Source organism: Rhea americana, unplaced genomic scaffold, assembly GCF_003343005.1.
Source record: "Rhea americana isolate MKP2758 unplaced genomic scaffold, rheAme1 scaffold_40, whole genome shotgun sequence".
Lineage (NCBI taxonomy): Eukaryota > Metazoa > Chordata > Aves > Rheiformes > Rheidae > Rhea > Rhea americana.
In genome coordinates this window covers 6139680-6141936 of record NW_028186535.1, presented here as the reverse complement: position 1 = coordinate 6141936, position 2257 = coordinate 6139680, and the positions used below count along the sequence as shown (strand labels likewise).

At 41.2% G+C, this 2257-nt stretch overlaps 1 protein-coding gene across 1 annotated transcript in view; it reads right to left on the bottom strand.

The window, feature by feature from the left end:
- The window catches only part of ZNF521 (zinc finger protein 521), a 239365-nt gene extending 237455 nt beyond the window's left edge, over positions 1 to 1910 (bottom strand). The window contains exon 1 of the mRNA XM_085314302.1: positions 1833 to 1910. Coding sequence (XP_085170428.1) covers positions 1833 to 1910 — 78 coding nt within the window. The remainder of the gene's footprint in view (positions 1 to 1832) is intronic.
- Positions 1911 to 2257: the final 347 nt, after the last annotated feature.

Genomic DNA, 2257 nt, shown 5'->3' with positions numbered 1-2257 from the left:
TCTCGTATCAAAAAAAAAAAAAAAAAAAAAAGGAAAGTGTAAAAGATTAGAAAAGAAAAGCAAAAGCAAATGGAAGGAGAAAGCCTAACACTTTGTCCTGTCCCCCTGCTCCTTTAGATGCTTCAGCTGGTCCTTCACACAACCACCATGTAGCCGCTGATATGCAGGTTTGGAAAAGGGCATCTCAGCTTGCAAGGGGAGACCTAAGCACTAGGCATCTGAGGCAGCACGCTTTCCCTTCTAAAACCATTGCTTTTTCAGAAAGAAATGTGGGTAGGAGATAACTGCTGCCACAGGTCGTCCTGTCTCGCACTTCCCAGCCTGAACTGCGCTCCCTGCGAGTCCAAGGGCCCCACGGGGCGTTCGCAGGCAGGCTTGGAGCCCGATTCCCCTGCGAAGCCCGGGACTGTGCTGCTTCAAGTCCTTCCCAGCCCTGCCAGCCTCTCCGCAAGCGTGCAAACTGTAATCCCCAGAGAGGGCAGAAAGCAGTGGGAACTCGATGCGATTCTCCTTGTGGAATTTCTCAGCACTTTTTCCTTCCTCAGGATTTCTCCCGAGAGAGGGGAGTATTTAGCCCTTACTTAGCTTTACCAAAGTATTAGACATTTATTTGATTAAGTATAGCATCTGCAGCCACGCTGGCTAGAATAAAAATTATAAGGGCTATCAATCCTCATACTTCAGGGCATAAGCTGATCACCAGCTGAGGTCGAAAAGAAATTTCCCTCTGTGGTATAGTATTGCAATTAGGTGCGTTGGGAGGGGGGGGTTATGCCTTGCTCTGCAGCCTGAGGCATTGGCCAGCGCGAGAGGCAGAAAGATCCCGGGCTGGACGGACCACTGGTCTGCTCCAATACGGCAATTCCTTTGTTCTGGGGTCTGAACGTTTCTGCTGCCGAGCTGCACCAGTTTGTCATAATGTCAAAATCAAGCATTAATTATAACTCTGAAAATGAAGGAATATTCATGAATTATTATGTTGGCAATAACCGTGTGTAATGCAATACAGACAAAAACAACGGCTGCTGCAGAGCAAAAGGAAGTTGACAGCTTTGAGCACAAGGCAGTTTCTGTTTCCAGTTACCCTTAAGAACCCCTTGCACCCGGGAGTCAACACCTTTGAGAATAATAAAGTAATTACTATTTTATTTCAGAATATTCTGACAACAAATCTGATTCAGTAGTGTCTGCACAGTTCAAACAAAACAAAACACTCTAACAATTTGGCTGTGCAAATGCTGATATATTTATGAGCTCAAATTTAATCCAAAAATGGCATGATGGTCTTGGTGAACGTATTTTAAATAAAATTTCCTTCTGTAGTACTCTAGTTCCATCAGCATTTTGATAGAATTCAAAAAAATCCAGTAGCTGCTTTATTCCTGTCATGTTCTTTTTCTAAAGCAACTCTCGGAGATGATTGTAAGAGTACATTAAAGGCATGCATTTTCGAAGTTAGTCAGTTGTCAAAGTGATTCTGAGGGTTGACAATCACATTTAAGACAAATATAGAAATCTGAAAGAAATGCTTACAAGCAATCCTGTATGCTGGGCAATGATTTAGTTTGGAAATGCATCCAGTTCAAGGGTTAAACGAAAGCAAAAGCAATCACTTCAACTATGTTTTTGAAGAAAATAAAACAGCTTGATGTAAGCTAAATGAAGGGGGTCTGTGACTTAAAAGGAATGGACAGATAGAGAAAAAGGTCAGAAGATTAAATTTTCCCTAAGGGAAAAGTCATTCTTTGGAATCATTAACCTCCTTCTAGGTCACTACTGAAAAAAACAGCAGGAAATCCTACTGCTCCTAGAAAGATGGGTGCATCGTATACCGCCCACTGACCTAGCAACTCTATGGCAAACATAATTGTGCTTACAAATTCTCCTCCAGGCATGCTTGGTTTTAGCATGCCCGTTTTAAAGCACTATGATCTTTTAGCTGAACTCTGAAGTGTATCCATAAAGACAACATTCTGGGGTCTTAGAGTGTTAAAAAGAAGACTCACTTGCTTAAATATATATATATATATATATATATATATATATATTTTAACAGGGAGAAAGATAGAAGTGGAGTTGGTGAGTTTGAAAGCTGGTCAGTGATAGGTATTCTCCATTATCCATTTCTCTCTAGGACTGAAATTCATCATCATCATTATTTCAATGGATTTTAGTGGCTTTTTACAAGCTGGAACACATTGTCAGGATGCCAGAATCAACACTAAGTTTCAAAATATCTTTTTTTTCTCACATATCC